This window comes from Gopherus evgoodei, chromosome 6 (genome assembly GCF_007399415.2).
Source record: "Gopherus evgoodei ecotype Sinaloan lineage chromosome 6, rGopEvg1_v1.p, whole genome shotgun sequence".
Taxonomy (NCBI): domain Eukaryota; kingdom Metazoa; phylum Chordata; order Testudines; family Testudinidae; genus Gopherus; species Gopherus evgoodei.
Genome location: NC_044327.1, coordinates 109,218,080 through 109,242,173, shown reverse-complemented (window position 1 = coordinate 109,242,173; position 24,094 = coordinate 109,218,080). Strand labels below are relative to the sequence as shown.

Below are 24,094 nucleotides of genomic sequence, written 5' to 3'. Positions count from 1 at the left end.
ATCATACGGCAAAACAATCATTTTCAGTTTAGATTCTGATCTTGGTTACACCCGTGTGAGTAACTCCATTGACATCAATTTGCAAAATTTTACTAAAAAAGATCAGAATCTTGCCTGATGTGCCAAAGTGCCACTCTGTAGTTTAAAATGTAGCATTTGAAGGTCCTATTGAAATATCTACATTTGAAAATTGTGCTCATAAAATCCATACAAAAGGCTAGGAAAAGAAGGGGAAAAATATGTAGTGCACTTGAATTGAGAAACAGGCCTCTAAATGATCTCATAACAATTATGAAAAATTAGAAAAAAAATTCCACATACACTTACGTTTCTGATTCTACCACCTTTACTTATGCTGAGTAGCATTACTTCACATGAGTAGCCTTCTTGGCTTTAACAGAGCAACTTTCATCAATAAATGCTTTTCCACTGTGGTGTGCGGACTTGCTTCTATGTACTTTCTAGCCCCAGAAACAGCTTGAAGACTTTCTGGTAAAGCATTGTGTGCAATTTTATTTACAATGGTTATTTACAGCAAAGGGATCTGGGGGTCCTAGTGGATCGCAAGCTAAGTAGGAGTCAACAGTATAACACTATTGCAAAAAGCAAACATAATTCAGAGATGTATTAGCAGGAGTGTTGCAAGAAGACATGAGAAGTAATTCTTCTGCTCTGCTCCACGCTGATTAGGCCTCAACTGGAGTATTGTGTCCAGTTTTGGTTGCCACATTTCAGGAAAGATGTGGACAAACTGGAGAAAGTCCAGAAAAGAGCAACAAAAATGATTAAAGGTCTAGAAAACATGACCTATGAGGGAAGATTGAAAAAAATGGGTTTGTTTAATCTGGAGAAGAGAAGACTGAGAGGGGACATGGTAAGTACATAAAAGGCTGTTACAAGGAGGAGGGAGAAAAAATGTTCTCTTAACCTCTGACGATAGGACAAGAAGCAATTAGCTTAAATTGCAACTGAAACTGGACATTAAGGAAAACTTCCTGTCAGGGTAGTTAAGCACAGTTGCCTAAGAGGTTGTGGTATCTCCATCTTTGGAGATTTCTAAGAGCAGGTTAGACAAACACCTGTCAGGGGTGGTCCATTCTAGATAATACTTAGTTCCTTCATGAGTGCAGGGGACTGGACTAGATGACCTCTCAAGTTTCCTTCTAGTCCTATGATTCTTTTCCACCATCTTTACAGATGCTGCAGCCTCAACCCAACAGTAACATAGAGCTCTCAGCTCCAGAGACAAGGAGGAGAGAGGTCTTGAATGGCTTTGACTCTCTATAGGCCCTGGCTCTGCCTGGCCCACTTCCTCTGCCCTTTGTACTTCCTTCCTGTGCCTTTTTTGTACCTCTTTATTTTGTATACTTCTGGACAGTTTAAAGGCAATTAATGTGTACAGCTAACTTTACTTATTTATTATCTTGTTTTTAATCGTAGGCCAGACCTTGACAGCAACTGGACAGTAATAAAAGAGCAGATCCAGATGGAATCCATGGTTCTAAAAGGACTTATTCCAAACACCAAGTACCAGTTTGCAATCAGAGCAGCGAATTCCTATGGATCCAGCTTACCCAGCACTCCCAGCGACATTATCCGAACATTCAGTGAGTAGCACACCTTTTCTTAATTAAGGCTATCCTAAAAGTGCAGTTTTTAAAGGATCAGAGTTGTAAGGAGCTCTCATTGAACACCAAAGAACACAAGCACCCCGACCTGACTCCACGTGTGCTTCCTTCTGAGGTTTGCAGAATTCTGTGAAAGTTGAGCCACTAGTAAGATTCTGTGAGGCTCCAGGCAAAAGCAGTCTCATGCTGTTTCCAGGCTCCAGAGGTCATTGCCAGATATTTTTGGATCATGACTTACTGACTTTTGTGTCAACTTCATACAGAATTGATAAGTGAATGTCACAGGGAGAAGTAAGACAGACAAGTCTACTGCTCACCTTTCTTGCAGTTCTTTAAAATTGAATTGTATATATTGCATGCATAATTCAAACAACTCAAAAAGACCAAAGCAAATTTATACTGCCATGTGAGAAGGACTGAGGCACTTGCACTTTTAAGCACAGATACAGGACTATTAGTATGAACAAGTGAATATACATTTTGGATTGGAAACTGCATGGAGAAGTTGTATTTGAGGCAGAACTGCATTCAAACACTATTTAAATAACCACCCGCTACGCGGTCTTCCTATAATGTTGTTTGTGGGTTTTTTGAGGGGAGATTTTAATAACCCCATACTCCCAGCTGCCTTTAAGCACCTACAGTCTTCACAGTCATAAGGGAGGGCTGGGAACTTCCAAGAAGAATCAAGTTTAAAATACCTTTAAACAGCTTGTTATTAGAACTATAGAGGGACAGATGCTACTATCTTGTTACCAGTGGTGTTTCCCCCATGAGGTATTTAATTGAAATATCAGGTGATTGTCTTCTCTCCTGTGGGGGCTTGGGAGAAAAGAAGAGGGTATTTTGCTGGGAAGACTGAAGAGCAGCCAACTTCCAGCCCTGCTGATTTGGGGCCAGATTGTGACAAGCTGGGGTGCAGAGGAAGTGGGGGCAGGTGCAAGGAGCCTTCTCTCCCTGCCCCATCTTTGAATGCTTTGTGCAAGGTCCAGGAACAACTGCAGTCCCTACACTTTAGAGCATCTTATGCCCCTGAGAGAACAGACTGTCCCAAAGAGGAGCAGGTAGGAAGTGTAGCCTTGTCCTCCCCTGCGTTGTCCCATGGAGCAAGCCAGGCGCAGCACAAAGGAAGGGGCACCCTGCACACACCCCGTATGTGTAACTGGAAATTCAGGGAAGGATTATGCCTCCCTAAGGAGCAATCTCTCGCTGGGCTGACAGTGGGGTAATACGGCTCTGCAACTCCTGGCTGCAGCTGATAGTCCCAGTCTAGCCCTGGCAGTGGTGGATGTACACTGCGTGCTACGTTTACAAATAAAAAATCCTATTGTCACAGAGAAAGGAAATAAGATGCCAAAGCTTGTTTGGAATTTGGACCATAGAAGCTATATCGTACACGTACCAACCTCTTGGCTGGATTTTTGAAAGTTTATATGAATAAGTCTGGTTGGCTTGTTGGAAAACAAAGTTTTCACCACATTTAGGTCGTATATTTTAGTGTATTTATAAGTAGGTTTGGCAGAATTTAATTTTATATTTTTAAAATAATTTTGATGGATAATATCAATGTTTATTTTTAAGCATTTTTGTCAATGTTTATTGATTTAAATTTTTACCATTGTGGAAATTATGGAGGGGGTCCAAAATAGGGGTTCAGACAATTATTTAATGAAAGTAGATGTTGATTCAAAAAGTTAAAGCTTTTCCTGAGCGCACATTAAAATACTAATTGTCAACATCCCATGACTAAATATACACAGTAAATATCCTTCAGTCAAGTGCTACTAAGTTCTCAAATAGCATTTTTCCTACTTCGCTTCTCTGTAATTGGATGATCATCAGGGAAATATTTTTCATGTGTTTGTGTGTGTGGTGAAACAGATGTTTACCAACATTTGCCGATCCTTCCAAGCCTCTTTATAACATATAAGGGACAAATGCCTGACAAGAATGTCCTCAAAGTGTATTTGGCATCAGCACATACAATTGTTGCATTAATGAACTTTTAAAATCAGCCCTTAAAGATTGAAATCTCTTCTCGCATATGCACGGGAATGAAAATTGTCTGTAATTAAATGATTACAAAAGGCCAACTGATATTAGGGGGATATAGTTGTGTTTTTAGGTCAGGCTTGTATTTGGTGAGGCACAATAGCAGCAAACAGTTGTATGCTGTGTAAATGGAGACCTCAGCTTTAGAGGTTGGTTTGGTTCTTACAGATTATATTTTTAACCCACCATGGATTGATTTTCAAGCCCTTTAGCTTTATATCCTTACTTGTGAGTCCTTTTATTTTGTTGATAATGATCTCATTTCACTCTTAGTTTTGCTTTTCACTTCTTGGTCCTTTGCTTGCTGGTAAATTGGATCCCTTGAACTGTTTGTGCAGTGTTTATTTTCTGAGGCTGCTATGCTTTAAGTTAAACTTCTGAACTGAATGTTCATGGAAACCTAAGATACACTATGCTCCATGGGACCCCTGATTCTTAGATCCTGAAGGGTCAGTTTCCTCCGCTTCAGACCCAGGTGTGTGCTCATCTATTTCCTGTTTATCTTTCAACATGAATGTTTGCTTTCTTTTGTAAGAAAAGATAAAGTATTTAGCTCTGCTATTAAGGATAGGATTAACTTCCTACTGGGCTTATTAATGCAGTACTCAGCTAGCAGTTTAATTGGCAAACCTAGTAGAGGCTATTTGCCTTTACAAGTCTGAAAACTGGAAGTTGCCTGTTGTTTTGTAGAGAGTTAGAGCAATGGTTCTGTAGGGAATTGTTTGTATCAGAAAGGCTGGGGATAACTTAATACATCGTGGGTCAAATTAATCCCTGGTGTAACTCCAGTGGCTTCTGTGGAGTTATTGTGCCAGGGATTAATTTGTTTCAGTATGTTTGGAGGGATCTGAAAAACTGAAATTTTAAACGGATAGTGCATTGCACTGAGTGAGCTCACTTCATCCTGATTGGCACAGATGGTGGAAATTACATCCCATTTGCACCAGTCGGAGCAGCTATACATGATGGGCTGTTCACCCCTAGGGGAGTGCATGCAGTGTTCAGGAGTTCTGATAGGGGAGAGCAGCTTTCATATGTAGACAAGATCCCATAGGAGCCCCTCTGTCTAAAGTTCCCTTGCCCGCTGCAGCCATATCCCTTGTCTGGCCAGTGCTGGGGGATGCATTGGCCAACTCCAGGATCCCTGCAGAGTAGGATGTTGGTCACTGTGCACCACTGCAATTCCCCACGGGGGGTGTATGTGTGGAACTACAGGTGCTGCTCCCCCATCTTGAAATAATAATAACTGAATGCATGGCTTTCATCATATGCAGGGTTTACAGTTTTGTTCAGTGGTGTTCACCACCCCCACTATATTGCTCCAGTGCCCCTGGCCCACATAGGCTGAAAAAGCTGCTGACAAAGCCAACACATGTGAAAGCCTCCATTCGTTCTCTGTACCTATGTGCAACAATGGTAACATCCTCCAAGAGTCTGCTGGGTTGAGACTTTCAGAGATTAAAAAGGGCTCGTAGGCACCCAATTTCCATTTGAAGGTCAATGGGAGTTGGCTGCTTATCTGCCATTTGTGCCTTTGAAAATCTCTTCTATGTCCCCAGTGCCTATCAGCTCCAGTGTCCAATGCCTGGGCAAATAGTGACGTTCTGTTACCATCATTATGTATCGTCCCTTTTACTGTCACCAGGGGTTATCAGTGGGCTCTCTGATGCTGTGTGTGCCCATTTTGTGCAATATTCCTGTATCTAGACATCCCAGTTTACTGCTATTCAGAATAATAATAGTACCTAAACTTACAGTGTCCAAGACACTCATAGAGGTGTTAATCATTAGATATATTTAAACTTCTCAAGTTAAATAATTGTTTGTCTTTGCAATCATGCAAAAGGAGGGACCAAACAAGTTCAAAACCCTCCTTAGTTGTCCTGGAAGTTAAAGGCAGGCTTTTTAATGTGGACTAAGAATACAGCAATAAATTAACCCCAAACCACGTTGTGTAGGGAGTGAATTTAGACACTGAAAATATGTAGGTTTTCCCCCTGCTTCTGATGCTTACTTGACTACTGTTTACTCATGTTCTAGAGGTTACGACATTGCACTGGTGCTTGGGCCCCTAACTTGTCCCATCACTTCCATGTGATATTTCTTACCACTCCCCCACTGCCATTTTTTCCATGTGCAGAACAGTTGTGCCTGCACATATGATGCAACATGACCTATGATTTGTAATTGTGTAAAACAAGTCTAAATCTTTTTACAAAATGCATGTAAATTTTGTGATCTGTCATCTTACTTGTAATAGAGCCAAGATTTTAATTATTGCATAAATGTGTCTTTTACTGGAAACATTCACACTGTAGACTTAGGCACAACTCTCCTACTTACTGGTGCAATAATTTGAAAATTTACTAGTAAGTGTAAATACTGCAGTGCCTGCGTCCTGTAGAAAGAGTACACTAGCATTAGGACAACTGGCATGTTGTCTGATGCATTGTACAAGAAGCTACCACAATATTATTCAGATTCAACACATAAAAGCATGTTGTTCACGCCTAGAGCTGATTGAAATTTCTAAAACTTTGACAGTTTTCCTGCATGGAATCTTTTTGTAGAAAAATTGTTGCTGTTTTTTGACCAGCTTATAGAATGATTTATGTTTGTCCACAGTGCTGATGAAAATTTTTCTGAAAAATGTTGAACATTTTCAATCAGCTGTTCATTAGGAATTTAAACATGGCAGGAGCATGAATCCGTAGAGGAAGGAGTCTGAATTTATGTTGTTATCCTCATAAAATGCATACTTCTGAAAGCTTTCAGGGACGAGGGCATCTTGCCAGCGTACTCTGAAGGAAGAGAAACTGTTTTAAAGTGACAATGTCCTAATGTGCATAACATCATTTAGATCATCTAATGATCCTTTACTAAATGAGTGGGTACCAGTCCTGCTTAGTGATGACTGCATCTACAACGTGTATATGTTTTCTCCATCTTCCACTGTGGGCCATTGCCCAGAAAATATGCTCTGAATGCTAATTTGGGAATGTTGCACTTTCTGAATAACATTCCAGTCTGTTGAAATTGAGTAATGGAACTGACATGACATTAATCTGGAAAGAGTAGGGAAAACAACATTTACATTAGAAATCTGTACATGTAACTACAACAAGAAGATGTGAATGAATTAGCTGTCAGCACTGCCGAGTCCCTCGAAGGCTCAGTCACAAAGTCTGGTACAGTATATATAAGACTTCTGATTTTAAATTTTAACTGATAAAAAACAATAAAACATCCACAAAAAGAAAGAGAAGTTGATGTTTATCCAATAAACACCAGAGCAACACTGGAAATGATCACTTGTGTTGAAGGGCTTGTCTGCACAGAACAGTAATGCATACCACGGGGTATGATTTCTAAAGCACACTATTGTGTTGTACATTAATTGGTCTGTGCGTAGACCTTGATGGTGCACACTAAAGGCTTCCTGATGTACTTTAACATATTGCTGTTTGCATTAGCACAACATTAAACATGACAAAGATTGCTCATTACAGCAATATATACTGTCATGTATATAATATACATTACAATCATATACAAAAAGCGCTGAAAACTCCTGATTTTTGGACATCCTACATAAAATTAAAAAATTTCTAAAAATACCCCCTACCCCAATGAAATTAATAAACTCCAAAAAACAGAAGCCATCAATGTACATACACTGAACTTACAATACTTCATTACAGAGGTCTAACATGGCAGAAGATGCACAGGAGTCTAACAAAACCCTCTAGCAAGTTCCATTGGAAATCAGAGTAGAGATCTCCAGGTAGTGAAATACTCACCTCCCTCCAGTTCACATCTAGTCATAGTTAACCTGACCCAATCGGCTGAAATAAAATATCAGCAGAACTCTGATAGGATGGATTTATTTAAATCAAGTCAATCTGAATCACCAAGTGAAAGCCTCAATTTAAATCATCAGTTTTAATCAACTTTTTCAGTTATTTTCTGAACAAAGGTACATTATTCTTATTGGTTGATATAACCATTAAAATGTGTTGATTTACAACTAAACAGAGCTTTTACACTAGGTTTGGTACATCTTTTTGCTACCTAGGAGGAAACACAATGTACATTTATTTAAACAATGATATAGCTTAATATTTTCAGATTCTTATTGTCCATTTTTAGTATGTTAGAAAATGGTGAATGATATATTGCTTATTTACTAGATAATTAACTTTTTGCTCATGATTTGTGTCAAGCTGCATTAGCATGATAACTGGAATTTAATTAAATGAACAAAACCACAAATTATATTTATTTTTATTAAACAACACAACCTTAAATGTTTTGGATGCATAAACTTCAGTATTTTTCCATGAGCTGGAAAGTAAGTTTACATGGTGGTTGGTGTCATAAATATTTGTAAGTTGAAAACTGAGCTAATCAGAGGTTAGGTAGAGAGAAGCTATAAAATAAGAGAATGAAACCCCGCAGGTGAGCTCAGTTGTGGTGGGATACATGATGCAGTCTCTGGAGTCAGAGGCTTGGTCCTAGTGCCTGTCATGACTTTACCAGTCTCTTGCACCTAGTCACACAGCTACTGGGTCCCCACAGGATCAAGCCCTTAATACAGTACATGACCTATTATGCCATCTTTATAAAGCTTGACCAGTTATATTTGCCCCGTTTCTTTCTTTAAATAGAAAAGCAACCTTTAACTCAAAGTTTTTGATAGAGGCTTCTGGATTCAGCATATATATTTTCTAATTGAATGTTTTAAGATATTATAATAAATTTAGGCCTTAACATATTTTGTATTAAATTCAGATTTTGTTTTAAATGAGTTTATTTTTAAAAAGAAAAAGTTGCTATAATTTAAATAACAAAATAAAAAAGGCAGATTTAAATTAAAAAAATCTATATTTTTTCCCCCCAAAATACTGATTTTTATCCACTCTGAACTCCGAAGAAGATAGTGTTACTGCAAAAGTTATTTCATTGCCAGGCATGTCTGATACTGAAGCATCTTTTCTCTTTTAAGTTTTGCATCCTAGGAAGTCGTATTACTTCAAAGAGCAAATAGTAGTCTCATTCTCCCCCCTTCCTTTCCCTCCCTCTCAGGGAATAGTAGGTATCACAGCAAATATTTTGTATCTCACAACTTTTCTGAGGCTACCAACTCAAAATTTCTCAAGAATACCTGGGACTTTCTCTAAACTGTTGCACATACTCCATGCTTATGCCTGTTCCCCATACCCATGCTGTGTCCACATATGCTATGCTGGACCTGGGTACCCATATGCCCATGTCCATACTGCTGCTATACTGTTTCAGAGGCGGTATCCCAGGGTTCTATGCATCACACAGAGACACTCTAGGAACTGCTTTGCTGTGTGCTCTTGGTACTGTCTCAGGTCTTCACACATTTGCAGGTGCCAGTTTCTGATCATGTCTCTCGCCAGCTAAACTGGGTAGAAGACATGGTTGAAGCAATGGGATGATGATGTGGTTCTGTTCCTGGTGAGATGATCAGTGAGATGATGGATGGAATTTGGGCAGAACTTTGTGACATGTCAAAGATTGCTGACATTGAAAGTGAATGACGATTCATTCAGCTCCTATGGCACAGATATGGTGAATGCTGGTGTTGCCCAGAGGTGGACCATTCCTTCTGGTGCAGGAGAACCAGTACAGTATGGTGGGATCACATTGATTTGGAACCTGGGATGACAATCAGTGGCTTCAGAATGTCTGAAGGAGGAAATAGACCTTCACTGAGCTGTATGAGGATCTTGCACCACACCTCTGCTTTGCCAGAACTCTCTGTTCAGGGAAGCTGTACAGGTGCAGAAGCAGGTGGCTATAGCCCTGTGGAAGCTGTCAGCACCATACAGCTATTGATCCAATTACAAACCACTTCAGGGTTGGAAACTCCACTGATGAGATCATGGTTGTGCAGGACCCTCAAGTGTTTCCTGGCATTGGGCTGGAGTTCACTCAATGACCCCCCCTGCTCCTGAAATTTTCTGGTACTGGTATATGTTCCTGCTGCTCCGGGTGAATTTGTGGAGGACAGTGTGTTCTTACTACACATTGATTAGCACCTGGGTGTAGTGGGTGTGCCAGGGGCTGCTCTGGGAGCAGGAGCTGTATACACCGGTATGGATTAAAAGAGTGACCTTTTTAGATTGGGTAGGGTCAGGCAGAAAAGGGCTCAGTGCATAATGGGAATGGGGGTGTGGAGGACTATTGAAACTCAAGACCTTGTACATGCCCCTTTTCCCTATCCACACTGCACACTGGCATGAGTATAGGGCCATGCCACAGCCTGAAGCATGTACTTATCTATACCCCTCAGGCATGCCAGCTTTCTCACCCTCTACTCACCTTCAGACACATGCTTCTGGAGTTTAGGTGTGGACAGTACGGGATTATGATGGCATAACCACTTGCATGTACAGTTGCTAGTGTAGATGTAGCCTGAAATATCTCGATGAGATGGCATTTGTCCACATGACATTAATACAGTTAAATGCAGGTGGTTGAGTTACTAATACGTTTGGATTTCTTTTAACTGTAGTCTTCAGTTTGTATTTCCTAGGTTTGTAATGTTTGTTTTGGGGATAATTACAATATTTTTATGATGCTTCTTACCTGTAAAGTACTAACAGGTCCTTTAAGCCTTAATGCCAGTTTATCGTATTTTTTGGTCTGGGAATATAAAATTAAATAAACAATTTATATTATATAGTGACATGCATGCACGTGATGGGCCAGATCCTGAGCGTTACCCTAAATGCATTTGAACTTATGTTTCTGCTTTATTGGAGGCTAACATAGAAGGAGCACTCCACTCCTGCATATATTCCATGCATTCATGAAGCACCCTGTTCTTCTATCTCATTTTCCTACTGTGTCACAAGCTGCTCTGATTGTTATTTATTTTTTAGAATTCAGTAGTTCCTATACTGTGTAAGGCACTTTCCAAACCCCGAGGAAGACATGGACCCTGCCCTGAGAGAGTCACACCATATGCCTACTTACCATGAACTAAACAAGGCCTTGGACATTTAGATGTTTCTAGGCCTGCTTCTGACAGATGCTGAACTCTTTCCCAATCTGTCCTTCATCCTCCCAGCTCCCACAGAAATCAATAGTATCTCTGTGTTAGGCTGTCTGTGAGTTAAAAATTTTATTAAAGGAAATGTTTGAAATGAAATATACACAGGTTGAGAGGGAAGGTACTGTACATCTGGGGTCAGGCTTGGGTTATGTGGGGGTTACAGATACCATTTGCAAGGATAAAAAGATACATACATATTGCATAACTGGCATAGATCCAGATTGGGGTACAAAGGTTTTTTAAAGTGTCAGTGAATAAGTAGGCTTGGGTTCGCCACCCATGGAATGAATAAGGAGTCCAAGTCAGAATCGGTGGAGCGGATAGGTACATGGATGGGGTGCATCCCTTGGTCCCTCAGGGAAGGAAGTGGGTTATTTCCCTGGTCGGCTGTCTCAATTACTCAGGCTACGTCTTCACTACCCGCGGTATCGGCGGGTAGCAATCGATTGCTCGGGGATTGATATATCGCGTCTCATCTAGATGCGATATATCGATCCCCGAACGCGCTTATATCAATTCTGGAACTCCGCCAAGCCGAACGGAGTTGCAGAGTCGACATGGGAGCCGCGGACATCGATCCCACGCCGTGAGGATGGTGAGTAATTCGATCTTAGATACTTCGACTTCAGCTACGTTATTCACGTAGCTGAAGTTGTGTATCTGAGATCGATTTTCCCCCGTAGTGTAGACCAGCCCTCAGTGTGGTATTGGCGGTGTCCAGTGATGTGTTCGGTATAAATGTCTCTGGACCATCTGATGGTGTCAGACACCATGAGCTGTCTCATGAGCCGGGTATAGCATCGACTGACCCCACATGCTCTCAGAACTGGCTCGTTGCGGGGGTCCCATTAGCCCAAGGCTCCCACAATCAGGGTGTGTACCTGGACTTCTCGCTCTGGGCTCTCAGGGTCTCAGCCAGCGAGGCATACCACTTGTGCATGATCACCTTAGCAAAGCTGACCCAGTGTTCACTGAAATCAATGGAAAGTTTTCATTGACTTTAATGGGCATTGGATCAGGTGCTTATATCATCCTAGCAATGTCTGTACTCCAAATATATTAGTTACAGATGTCATTTAATGGCAGTGTTTCAACCAATGCAGGAACCTGTTGGAATTGCTTACTAAGAGAAGAATGTATTCTGAAGAGCTGCTAACAGTGTCACCTGATGTGACAGACCTCCCAGAATCATTGCAAATAGAACATCTGGCCTTGATTACCTGCAAAGAGCTTATTATTATATAATAATACAGTGTGGTTGATTTTATGTTACAATTATCTACATGCAGAGAGGGGACAAAGGGAGATGTTAACCATGGATTCTCCTTGAGTCCTAACTATATCTTGATTTTTGTATTGGAAAGAAATGATGTAATATTTTGCTTTAGTTAATTTTATTGTATATTTTTGTATCTGTGTTCTGGTACAGCACTTAGCACAGGGGGGGTCCTGGTCCATGACTGTGGCTCATAGTTGCTACAGTAATACAATAAATAAATAAAAATATTTCCTTAATGCCATGTAAAGGTACTTCGGATATTTTTCAATGTATTTATTTTTCCAGTATATTAAAACACACTTTTTAGAGATGACTCTGGGTGCATATATACTATCTCAAAACCAACATATTTCAAATGTAACAATTACAAAAATAATAAATTGTCTCACAGAATCAAATAAGCAAAGTAGCCCCACCTGCAACTCTCATGCCTTTGCCCCTGTGCTGCAGCCTGGGAAAACAGATGGAATTTTTGTTATGGCCTGGAGGTCAGCAGTCTTGAGCTTCATCATACCAGCAGGGGAAGTAATTCTACTCAGGACTTTTCACTGCAAATATTCTGCCATCTGCCTTTTAGGGCAAACATTTCAAAATTGTCCACTAATTCTGGGTGCATCACTTTTTCAGGGACCAGCCATCTCAAGCTGGCTACTTGCAAAATGAATTACACCAAGAATCAGCTGCCGCTTTTGAAAAAGGGTGGCACAGATATTTAAACCTGGAGTGTCCAAGTTTGAACTCATCTGAGCTCATACACAGGGAAAGAGGAGGCAATCTTTCAGGTAGTTAGGATTAATGGATTAGTATTATTGTTCCCATTATATAGATAGCAAAGTGTTGAGATCCAGTGATTTCTGTAAGAGAATCATTGACAGGAATAGAATTCAATCTCCTGATCATTAAACAAAATTGCCCTCCTTGTATTTTGATGTTAAAACTACGCGATTCTCTGAATTGAGTGAGTTTGCGGCACCTACATTTAACAAAGCTACTCTGAAGCACTTTGCAATCTAGTTCCTACATAATTCTGCTTGTATTGGTCAATATGCCCATGACTACTTAATTGGCAATAACAGTTTGTGCTGATTCCTATTTATTTTGAAAAGGTTTCTTTGGTATAACTTAATCCCTGATTATTTGGAGAGAGGCTGTTTTATGTCAATGACTCCCTGCAGGTTTTTCAATTAATTATGGGACAGGATTACAGGGCTGGTAGAGGGTCTTAGACGGGCTTCATCTCCTTGCACTGATGTAATGAAATATATAACATGTTTTTAGTCTCTGTAATCATTGTTTTGGTATTCACAAAGCACCGCTTGGTTTAATCATTCCTGGTTTGCCACCCATTATGTGATGAGCTCTTTGCTAGAGTTATGCAGTGCTCCCTAATACATCAGCCAGCACGTGGTTTCTCTTTAAAATACTCCTCTTAGCTTCTTTGTCTTCCAGTTATTTTTATATTTGTGTTGCCTCACATGTGGGTATCATGTCATATCATATGATCCATGTTGTGAACTGAAAACTCAGTGGGGTATAAGATAGTCTCATCTTGCTGTGTGAGAATTCCTCCTCTAAATCCAGACACAGCAAGATAAGGCTATACCTCCCAGTCTTTGTATTCGTGTTAACAACTGCATCATGCTTTACCTGAGTCATGCACAGATCAGCAGGTAGAGTAATAAGTTATGCGTGCTGGCTGCGACTATCTGGCCTTCTGCTGAACTTTTCCTTTCCATGTGGACCAAGCACCCCCCTAAAGTTTTCCTTACAATTTTTCGTTATTTCGAAAAACAAAAGTTTCTGTTCATTGTCAATTTTGGGTCAGATCCTGCAGTTGTCTCAGGATCCCATTGATCAGCAGGAATTTTTCCTAAGAATTCGGCCCTGTATGAATGGCAGAAGGGGGTTGGGAAAGGGTAATCTTAGCCAAATGAGAGATCTGTAAGTACTGGGGCCCTATCATTCTCCTGTCCCCATAATGCCAAACTTCTACATCAGGGGTCAGCAACCTTTCAGAAGTGGTGTGCCGAGTCTTCATTTATTCACTGTAATTTAAGGTTTCAAGTGCCGGTAATACATTTTAACATTTTTAGAAGGTCTCTTTCTCGAAGTCTATAATATATAACTAAACTATTATTGTATGTAAAGTAAATAAGGTTTTTAAAATGTTTAAGAAACTTCATTTAAAATTAAATTAAAATGGAGAGCCCTCTGGACCGGTGGCCAGGACCCGGGCAGTGTGAGTGCCGCTGAAAATCAGCTCGTGTGCAGCTTTCGGCATGCGTACCATAGGTTGCCTACCCCTATTCTACATTCTCTCATTAAGTAAAATGTCACACAAAACTAGCCAGAAGAAGGGCTTTGAAGCAACCTTTTTTCTTTTTTTGACAGTCATAATAAGCCATATGTCTTTGCTCTTCTTCCTAGGCTTTAAATGTGGTGCCTGCTCAATACATTAAAAAGCATTGTCAAGGCAAAATATTTCATCTCTTTTGTGCTTCACATTGACATGGAACATTCTGATCCAAAACCCAAAAAAGATACACACTCTGCCCTCAGAATTGGGCATCTTTTCTAAGTCAGTGACCCTGATTCTGTTCTCATTAAAACTGGTGTCACTCAGGAATATCCATTGTAGTCAGTTATATCAGTGCAAAATTAGCATGGAGTCAATACCATACCCAGTGAGTATGTATCTGGAGGCCGAAGAGGGCTCTAACATTTTTCCTGTATGTGGTAGTAGGAAGAAGTCTGCTTTCTTTCTTTTCATTTTATCACAAGGCAGCTTCTGCTATCCTCACTCAGCCAAAACTCCCATTAAAATCAGTAGAAGCTTTGCTTGAGAAAGGATGAAGTGTCACAGGATCTGCCTTTTCGTAAATATTTCTTATGTAGTCTGAGACCTTTGAATTAGAAAAGGTATGGTACATATGTTAGATATTTTGAATATAGTTTTGACCACATCCCAATGATTTGTACCATTGTTCCATGTTTCTCTCCGCCCCCTCCTCAGTTTTGTGATCTATAAACAAATGAGAGGAGTATTCACTGAACTGGGTTGACTTTGAAACAGCTACAGACACACTATATAAGTCCCTCTTTTAGAAAGGCAAGCTGCCCCTAGTGAAATTACAGATCTGACATAAAAGCAAAGATATTCCAGTGGACTGACATTGCCTATATCCAGGGTGAGCTGATGAGAATGCTGGCTAGCCATATGCTCCATTTCATTCAAACCACTCCCCAGTATAGTGCAGATTTCACTGATAATGTTGCTGCTGTGGCTGTTATTATTTCCTTAGTTTCTCTTGCACAGTGATTCTTTTGCAGACACTCATTATAGCTCATAAAACATTATTTGCCAATGGTATAGAGTGGGGAAGGAGGACATCCAGCCAGTGATTGCTCTTTGTATGAGGTAAAAGCAGGGTGCCTGCCTAACTATGGTTAAATTCTGCTCATCCTACTAACATGATTAACCCCACTGACTATTCATGTGAGTACTGGGAGTAGAAGCTTTCACCAATATTTTTATAACAGATATTATTCTGCTCCCACAGTGAAAGCAGGATTGGGCCCAATATATATTATCTCTCTCGTTAACTATAGTAATAATCTGTTTCTGAATACATACTGGGGGACAAATTCTACTCTCACTGACACCGTTGTCAGTCCAGAGTCAATACCAGTATTTCAGTAATTTACATGGTGTCCCCCAAAGCAGAATTTAATCTTTTAACAAAAACCATGAATATATTCTGAGTATGTGCATGACTAGTTAACCTTGAACTTTTACCAAACTATTAGGAGCTGAAAGTCATATAAACTCAGCAGAGCTACATTTCTAAGATGTAACTCATTTACACTAAATACTTCCAGTTAATATAGGGCTGATGTAATATCTTATTTATAGATAGATATAGATAAGATTGGATTAAAAACCTTGCACGTTTTCTACAATTATTTGGGCTGGAAACACAGATGCCTCATTATCTCTGCCAAAATTGCTCCCTATTTGTGTGGTGTGCTAATATAACAGCTTCCACCTATAAATAAAACTAGTACCTAGCATATTGTGGGCTGCCTTTGGATTGGTAAAGTAGCAGCATGAATATATATCTAATGAGTATATGTTGGATTTCATAACTGTCTGCAGCCAGAGTTTCTGGGTTGTTGGTGCAGCGGCAGAAAGAGACAAAATGCTCCAGTTGTGCTAATCATTGTCTGCAAAAAGCTCTGTGCTTGAACTGGCATTTCCCCCTCTGGACTTTAGGTCACTGAGATTCTTTTGCTGTTCCCACACTGCAAGCAGAGTTTGTTAGCCAGAACTAGACAAGTACAATCTATGTGATAATGCCGAATGCCTCAGCTCACACTGCGCCTACTGCATGTCCTTTCAGTCATGTTATCTTTGATCAATTCTATCACTTTGCTCAGTGGAGGAAGTTAAGGTCTCTCTGCTATAAAGTGGCTGGCTGGTTTTTTCATGTTGGCAGCTATTCCTGGTACCGTGCTCTCCTTCAGCAGGTGTTCTTTGGCTGGACAGGCTATGTAGCTGTACGCTATGCAATGTAAATTACTATCTCTAACTAGAGAGAGTACAGGTAGTTCTGGGTCCTAAAATAAGCAAGCACATGCATTTAACCCACACAGAGACTTGGCAAAGCATGGATCAGCAGTGGTAGCTTAAATGGCCAATTTAAGGACTTAGCCTTATGGGGTGTGCATGAAAATACATGTAAAAATGCCTTGGAACTGGTTGTTTTTGTGAGAAAATTATTTTGTGAAAAAAGCAAACCTATGAAAACACTACTAGTGCTTAGTTACTAAGGGCATGGCTACACTTGCAGATGTAGCGCGCTTTGAGTTAAACCAGCCTTCACAGAGCGCAGTAGGGAAAGCACTGTAGTCTGTCCACACTGATAGCTGCCAGTGCACTGGCATGGCCACATTAGCAGCTCTTGCAATGGCCACACAGACAGCAGTGCATTGTGGTAGCTATCCCAGCATGCAAGTGGCTGTAATGTGGGGGTGGAGTGTGACAGGGAGTGTGTTGTGTGTATGTGGGGGGAGAGAGAGTGGGTTTGGGGGTGCTAAGAGCATGTCAGTGTGCTCTCTTGTAAGTTCAGACAGCAGCAGACTTCTCCCCGCCCCCACCCCCCGCCTCTCTCTCACACACACAGCATTCCACAGTAATTGTTGCTTTGTCTTGGAGCAGATAAACATGCCGGCTGTCAAACGGAGCTTTCAAAGGGCATATCCAAAACAATGACAAGAGTGGCCACTTGACTTAAGGGAATTATGGGACATTTCCGGAGGCTGATCAGAGCTCAGTAATGCAACACCTCATTCACATTGATGCTGGGCCGCTCCAGTAGGGGTGCAGCAAATGTTATTCCACTCGCCGAGGTGGAGTACTCGCTATCGGTAGGAGCACTCTCGCTATGGAGTCAGAGTGCTCTACGTGCCTTGCCAGTGTGGACAGGTAGTGAGCTAGTGCGCACGGGGCTCCTTTAATGTGCTGTAACTTGCAAGTGTAGCCAGGCCCTAACTCCCTAGTATTTTAAACCACTCTCAAAAATAAGACTTGTTTGTAATGCCTAATGTCTATCCTGTTAAACTTTGTTAGTTAGGATTACCTATTGTCATTGTTTGTCTAGTGTCAGTGTTGGTCTTGAGACTATAAGAGTATATGCAAATAAAGAGAGTCTCTGCCCTGAGATTGCACCAGCTGAAATAATGGCCCTTAACCTGTTGTCTGTATAACTCTTCTGGTGGTGCACAGAGAGCAGGTTCCTGACATGGTGCTGGCTCACCTCATTTTCAGCTGCTAAATTGCACTTTAAAAAGCTAAAAAGACATTAAAGGTGGCATTTTTCAAAGTGCCCAAGTATGACCGTTGACATAAATGAGAGCAGACTAAGGCCAAAGCTGAGTGCTATTGAAAACCTCACCCTGAATATCTTCCTGCTTTTACTTTTCCAGGTAAGCAGTTGTTGTGGTTAACACAGGGATGATATTCGGTCACCAGTAGAGGAGGTAGTGGACCATGCACTCGCAAATGGGGGAGAATTTGTTTAGTGAGACACTAACGCTAGTAAAAATGGGGTCCACACTGAAACTCTGGTCTCAAAGAATGATGTACAGAGCACAAAGTGCAGTGGGACATCCAGAGGAGAGCGTCACTTGGTTTGCTTTATAATTAATTTTTGATGTATCAGCTCTACGGTATGCTTTCCATCTTGACACTGGCACATTTGCTGATTCTTTAAAATGAATGCCAACACCATCCTGTTCTCATTGTTCTGAATAGGTGAGTTAAGACCTGAACTTCTGTGCAGGAATTGATGGCTCTGTGTTGAAAAGAGAAAAAATATGTGAACTGAATATGCCAGCTTTGTCTTCACAGGTTCTGAGGAATTAGGAAGTGGAAGCTATGGGCATCGGTATATCACAGGCACCATAGTCGGTGACGATGATGGATTTGATATTGATGATTCAGACTATGACATTTATATTGAAGAGGTAAATTCAAAGGTTCCAGTTTGGCATTTCTATTTGTATTTATTTTCTAGTGGTATTTTAGATAAAGGGACTTGATCCTGTTGGCATATTTAGCCTTTAACCTTATGTGCACAGGTAAAATAAAAGTGGCTTGTTTGTGTCTTTCTCTTCCTTTAGGATGAATTTGTTTCTTCAAATATATTTCTTAGGGGAAGTAGCTTTAATTTCCATGGAACATGTTTAATTTTAGGTTGTGACTGTACTAAACTTCAGTTTCTTTTATCTTGCTTTAGCTCAAGCCACTTCCTGCTATCAAAGGAGGCAACAGGAAGTTTTTGGTTGAAACCAAGGTTGGTCCAGGGTCTAGTACAAGGCTCCTTTCCAGGCTAATTACAACCACCTCTGATCCTATTACTTCCCCTGCAACAACTATGCTCCTCATTCCTACAACCACTGCTAGCACCACTACAGCTAAGGCAACCAGAAGGAATGGCCAAGCCTCAGCAGTACGGCTATTTGATCTGTCCTGTGATGAAACCATCTGCTCTGCCGACAGCTTTTGTGTCAATGATTATGATCGGGGCGGTTCTCGGTGTCATTGTAACCTGGGCAAAGGAGGAGAGACTTGCACAGAAGGTAGGTTTTGTGCAGGGCCAGGACAATTATTCTCCAAGCACAACACAATTCCATCCTTAGCAACTTGATGGATGGATGAGATTCTTTTCCTAATTGGCTCCCACAATTTGCCTCTTATGATAACCAGTTTGGCAACTACTGATGCTTGCATGGTGGTGATGTTGTTCTGCAGTCTTTGACATTAACATCTCTGCTAATGTAAGCTGTGATGAATTGCTCTGCTGTAAATTTCTGTTCTATTCAGTTCAGTTTATCTGTGGGAAGAAACACAGTTTCATGGTAAACCAACGAAAAATACTATTATTTAAATGGGGTTTGTTCTTAACAGGGCCCGAAAGGTAACAGTTAGCATCTCAGTCAGCTCCTCTCTCCCAAACACCAACTATCTTGCCTCACTTGCTTGTCCTTCAGCAGGGTGGGAAGAGTGACTTCCATACACTACAGGGAAAGGCTTAATTGAGTGGTCTGTGCACAGTAGTTGTAGCCAGGAACGTCAGAATTCTAGCCCCAGCTCTCACACCATGTGGTTTTGAGAAAGTTACTTAACCTCCGTTGTTACCCACACACTCTAGGGCACTCCACCTTTACTCTTCCATGGGCTCAAGGCATGACCTGGTTAATTTAGGCACTCCCACCCTTTCCCAGTTCCTAGGGCTCAGGACCAACCGTACGCAATTCCTAGGGCTCAAGGCATAATCTTCTGCAGGTTTATGGGGCCGCTTACCAGTGAAAGAGCCTTACACAGTAATATCCTAACCTCTGTTTATTAACAGTTGCCAAAACAGAATACATATGCTAAGCACACAATGCTCACCACTCCCAATAAGGCAGACAAACCTTTCCTGGTGGCCAATCAGGATCAGGTCATCTGGGGTTCCTCCAGCTTCTGCATGATATAGTTGGCAGGATGTTGAGGTCTGGCAGCTCTGATCTTGGGCTGTGTCCTGGAGTTAAGTTCCAAAGAACTCCCTTTTATATAGGCCTTGGCTACACTTGGAGGTCTGCAGTGCTGGGAGTTACAACTGTCTTCATACAGCTGTGCAGGGATAGCGCTGGACTGTGGCCACACTGACAGCTACCAGCGCTGCAGTGTGGCCACATTTGCAGCATTTGCAGCACTGTTGGGAGTGGTGTGTTATGGGCAGCTATCCCACAGAGCACCTCGTCCCATTTGGCGCCATGGGTTGTGGGAAGGGGACGGAAGGGTGCGGGTCATTCTGCTTCCTGTCCCAACATCCCGTGATGCATCGCTTTGCATCCCAGCAGTCCCTGTTTTTCCATCCACGTTTGGCGCCATTGTGACTCTCCCAACGGTTTCTGTGCAGCGCGATTTCTGTGGGAAATGGAGCCCGAACTGCTGAGGACTTTGCTGATGAGTGTTGCCAGCACATCACATTTGGCAGTTGAGTTATTCCTTAAGCTCCAAAGTGATGAGGAGTCCGACGATGATTGTGAGTTGCCTGACGCGTACGACACAACATTGCTTGTGGCTTTCACGGAAATGCTCAGCACCATAGAACGCCGCTTTTGGGCTCGGGAAACAAGCACTGAATGGTGGGATCACATCGTCATGGAAGTCTGGGATGACGAGCAGTGGCTGTAGAACTTTCTGATAGAAAAGCCACTTTCATGGAACTGTGTGCTGAGCTCGCCCCCACCCTGCGGCGCAAGGACACGCGATTGAGAGCTGCCCTGCCGGTGGAGAAGCAGGTGGCTATTGCAATCTGGAAGCTGGCAACTCCAGACAGTTTGGAGTGGGAAAGTTGCTAGGGAACCAGTTTGGAGTGGGAAAGTCAACCATTGGAGTCGTTTTGATGCAAGTTTGCAGGGCCATTAATCGCATCCTGCTAAGAAGAACTGTGACTCTGGGGAATGTGCAGGACATTGTGGATGGCTTTGCACAAATGGGTTTCCCTAACTGTGGAGGAGCGATAGATGGGACGCATATTCCTATTCTGGCACCACCCCACCTAGCATCCGAGTACATTAATCGAAAGGGGTATTTCTCTATGGTTCTCCAGGTGCTCGTGGATCACTGTGGGCGTTTCATTGACATTAACAGAGGCTGGCCTGGAAAGGTGCATGATGCATGCATCTTTCGGAACACTGGCCTGTTCAGGAAGCTGCAGGCAGGGACTTTTTTCCCAGACCGGAAGATCACAGTAGGGGACGTCGAAATGCCCATTGTGATCCTTGGAGACCCCGCTTACCCCTTAATCCCTTGGCTCATGAAACCGTATACAGGGAAGCTTGACAGGAGCAAGGACTGGTTCAACTACAGGCTGAGCCGGTGCCGAATGACTGTGGAGTGTGCTTTTGGCCATTTAAAAGGGGGCTGGCGATCTCTGTATGGGAAGCTAGACTTGGGGGAAAGCAGCATCCCTGCGGTTATATCCGTGTGCTGTACCCTCCAAAATATTTGTGAAGGAAAGGGTGAAACATTCAGTCAGGCATGGACTTCTGAGGTTCAACGCCTGGAGGCTGAATTTGCACAGCCAGAGAGCGGGGCTACTGGAGAGGCCTAGCACAGGGCTTCAAGGATCAGGGATGCCTTGAGGGAGGAATTTGAGGCTGAAAACCAACAGTAATGTTTGGTGCCTTGCACGAGAGTAAAGTGCAGTGGTTACAATGTTAGTAGGAATCTGTTTTTCCTAAGCTGAGTTGCAGTGCCTGTTTCTTTCCTGGGCTAAGGTATCTTTGACTTTCTGCATTAATAAAAACTGTTTTCAAAGGCAAGAATTCATTTATTGAAAAGAAAATAACTTTACTGACAGACACACAACATTTTGGGAACCTAAACGGGCAGGGAGGTGGAGTGGGGAACTGCACAGTCACAGGTTTGAATATGTCCTGTCTGGAGTGCTGTGCAATGACTGCTGCACTTCAGGATGCCTATACTGCATGGTGATGGGGGTTGAGTGCAGAGGGTAAGGGTCATAGTTTTCAGGGCTGGTTGGTGAACGTACAGGTGTTGTAGGCAGCTGGTGGAGGTAAGAACCTGGATGCTGGGGAAGGGGGTTTGGAGCTGACATTGGGGCACAAGGGAAAGAGCTTTGGGACGAGGGAGGGGGGTGGCGTGGTAGTGCTCAGCCTGCATGGATAGAGTCCGCTTGGCGCGCCAGGATGCTTATCAGCTGCTTTGTGCTTTTCTTCCTGGCTGCTGCGTTTCTCTGGTGGATCCTGCTTTCCCTTTCCCTCCAGTCCTGCAGTTTTTTATTCTCTCTGGCAGAGTGATCCATAACTGTTTGCAGCAGGTCGTCTTTGCTTTTTTGAGACTTCTTCCGCAGGTTTTGCAGTCTTTGAGCTGCTGTTAACACGGGCAGCTGAGAACTCAAGGTTGCTTGTGGAAAGGAAAAAAAGGCAACAGTTAACAGAGGCAGCATTGTTTATATCTCAGACAGTTATTCCCAGACAGTGAAGGAGTTTACAGTCTTCACTTTAGCATAATTTTCCCATACCAAAGAGAGTGCACATAACCCACAGGAGCCCCGAAATGGTGAGTAAAGGGGACTGATTGCTTCAGGGCTGTGCTGGGGTTTCTGTGCGTTGGGGAAAGCAAACTGCTGCAGGGAGCACCTACAGTGAACACTCTCCCAACATTTTCCACAGGAATTAATCCTGGAAGCTATCTCGCTGCTGCGGATCACCTGGGAAGAGCGGGAGGGTCTTCTACAGCAATGTGGATTCCGCCCTGGCCCCTATGCAGCTTGCCTGTGTGCAGCAATGGTCCCCTCACCCCTCGCGGCACAGTTTCTGACACGTTAGCCTGACTGGGACAAGGACCACAAGGCTCTCCCTATAAACTTGTGGAAGCGCATTGCCCACGCTCTGGCTGAAACTCTTGAAGAGATTACCGAGGCCGATTACCGCGATGTGATAGACCACGTCAATGGGCTATTCCACATCTAGGCATGCATGCATGCAGCCCTAACCCTCCCTCCTCTCCTGAAACATTTCCATCCTGAAAATAAAAGCCGCTTACCAGGAACCCGCTCCTTTGCTTGTCCTTCACCAAGTACCGGCTGCTGCGACTGGCTGCCTTCCTCCTGGCTTGAGAAGAGCTCCTGGCTGCATGCCTCCTGGGACTCCAGGGTGTCTCCCCTCACGCCAGTACTCTCACTCTCGGTTTCCTCCTCCCCCTGCTTCTCCTCCACCTCCACCTCTCCCCCCTACTCTGAAGTGTCCGTCGTGGTCCTCGGATTGGTGGTGGGGTCACCCCCAAGTATCACGTCCAGCTCTTTGTAAAAACGGCAGGTCATGGGGGCAGCACCAGAGCGGCGATTTCCCTCACGGGCTTTGCAATAGGCACTCCGCAGCTCCTTCACTTTAATCCTGCACTGCACTGCGTCCCGGTCATGGCCCCTTTCCAGCATGGGCCTTGATATCTGCCCATAGGTATCGTAATTCCTGCAGCTGGAGCGCAGCAGTGACTGCATAGCTTCCTCCCCCCAAACACTGATGAGGTCCAGCAACTCGCCATTGCTCCATGCTGGGGCTCATTTGGCACATGGAGGCATGGTCACCTGGAAAGATTCACTGATTGCACTCCACACCTGGCTGAGCAAACGAAGGGGATTTTTTAAATTCCCAGGGCATTTAAAAGGCGGGTCACCTGAGGCCAGGGCAGTAGAGTGTGAACTGATGAGCAGAGTGGCTGAGCAGGCATTCTAGGATACCTCCGAATGCCTCTAGAGGCCAATAACAGCACTTTTGGTGGCCACACTGGCAGAGCAGCACTGCATCACCTGCGCTGCAGTCGTTATTCCCCAGGCAGAGGAGGAGTACAGCCAGCACTGCATCCAGGGAGATGCAGCGCTGTATGTGCCTTGCAAGTGTGGATGGTGAGTAAGTTGCAGCGCTGTAAAGCCACCACCAGCGCTGCAACTCTCCGGTGTAGCCAAGGACATA

At 42.8% G+C, this 24,094-nt stretch overlaps 1 protein-coding gene across 1 annotated transcript in view; it reads left to right on the top strand.

Moving 5' to 3' along the window:
* Window positions 1–24,094, top strand: part of EGFLAM (EGF like, fibronectin type III and laminin G domains) — a 138,021-nt gene that overhangs the window by 57,450 nt on the left and 56,477 nt on the right. Inside the window, 3 exon segments of the mRNA XM_030567711.1 lie at window positions 1,441–1,607; window positions 18,456–18,571; window positions 18,844–19,186. Coding sequence (XP_030423571.1) covers window positions 1,441–1,607; window positions 18,456–18,571; window positions 18,844–19,186 — 626 coding nt within the window.